General features: G+C 38.2%; 1 protein-coding gene across 1 annotated transcript; it reads right to left on the bottom strand.

The window, feature by feature from the left end:
- Positions 1-375: 375 nt before the first annotated feature.
- Positions 376-1,329, bottom strand: LOC139881275 (probable carboxylesterase 2). Its single transcript, XM_071865780.1, has one exon. It carries the CDS (start codon positions 1,327-1,329, stop codon positions 376-378), a length of 954 nt encoding a protein of 317 aa, XP_071721881.1.
- Between the last annotated feature and the right edge of the window lie 375 nt (positions 1,330-1,704).

Here is a 1,704-nt window from a genome sequence, read left to right as displayed (position 1 = left end):
CAAAGTTTAACCTGAGAGCCACTTATAGTATGTATACTTAAGTAAATACAGTGGCTTAATCTTTTTCCTTTTTATATGTTCTCATCCTAATTCGAATCTTAACCGTCCGACGCATGTCGTGGTCGACTATCCTTTAATCTAAAACCCATGCATGTTTGCTAAAATAATATTATGTTGGAAGAATTAATCGATTGGGTTAATGGAATTAAAAGTTGGTGTAGACTTTGATTAGCTCAATAATGCTAAAATTTCCACATCTTCAAATAAACAAACAATTCATATGCAAACAAGTCTAATAAAAAGTCACGATCAAACTCTTTATTGACATAGACATAATTAGACTCTTTATTGAAATGAAATGAAAAGCTTCTTCTACTACTGATTAATGAAGGAAGCCCATTTTTGAATCAGATTGTTGGCTTCCACACTATCAGGATTAAATATATGAAATACATGATCTTCTTCTTTAGATTCAACAACCTCTATGTTCCCTTTCCATTCACATCCCAACAATCTCTCATAGTAATATATACCTCTATCTCTCAATATATCTTTCTCAGCCACGAAAATTAGCAATTTATCACACGATCCAAACCCTTTTTCGATATCCGGAGCTCCATCGGCAAACGGGTTGATAAGCGGGTCTTCATTCCCCTTGTCGGAAACACACACAAAATTCCACCAATTATCTACCATCGCTCTCCTCAAATGATCCGTTTTCTCCGCTCCAATCGGATCCTTGCCCCAAAAATACGGGTGGATCATTACACAACCCGAAATTCTCAATTTCGGATCCTTACAGAGCAAATAGTGGGCTATTGTAGCACCCGCGCTGTCACCGGATAGAAACACGTGGTCAAAGTCAACGTAATCTTTAATCCACGGCTCAGATTCATCCATGCTGCTTTCCTTATTATGATCAGCGATCCACTGGACTGCGTCCCACGAATCCTCGAATGCAGCTGGGAGTGGATGTTCAGGGGCTAATCTGTAATTGACCGAAGCGACGATGACGTTTGCTTGTGAAACAAGTTTGTTGAGACACGTGTGATATTTGAGCTCGGCCGTTGTTGCTATGAGAAAAGCTCCGCCGTGGAAGTAAACGACTAGTGGAAGCTTCTCGCCGGATTTGGCCAGATTTGGACGGTAGAATCTGACGGAGACACCAGTTTCCTTTACGATGACGACGTCCTTGGACAGAACTCCGGTGTCGGGATCCAACCCTTGTGGAGCAGTTTCTGTTCCGGCGAGGCGGTTGATGGTTCCGTCTTTGTAGACTTGAACCCATGGGAATACATCGATAGCTACTTCAGACATGGTCGAACCCATTTCAAATCGAGTCAAACCGAAAACTAACACACACAGAGAGAAGAGATGATGAATTTCCAGTAGAGAGAGTTTGGATTATATAGAAAGTTGTCAAAGTCAAAGAGACAATTTTGCATTATTAGTGAGGAGAATGTCGATGCGTGTTTAAGTAAAGCAACAAAGTAATCAAGTTTGAAATTTTACTTTACTTTAATTTAATTTAATTTAATCACAACTCAAATTGACCACTAATTTGTTGTGTTTAAATTATCATATTTTTGTATTGTGAAATTGTTTAACCTTTTACTTGTTTGGTTCTTTTGATAAAAACAAAATTTTCTGGTACTTGTATAAGTTGACATTTTTTTTTTTGTATGAATTGTTTAAGTTGACATT

This window comes from Rutidosis leptorrhynchoides, unplaced genomic scaffold, assembly GCF_046630445.1.
Source record: "Rutidosis leptorrhynchoides isolate AG116_Rl617_1_P2 unplaced genomic scaffold, CSIRO_AGI_Rlap_v1 contig139, whole genome shotgun sequence".
NCBI classification, from domain to species: Eukaryota; Viridiplantae; Streptophyta; class Magnoliopsida; order Asterales; family Asteraceae; genus Rutidosis; species Rutidosis leptorrhynchoides.
This window is presented reverse-complemented; position numbering and strand designations above follow the sequence as displayed.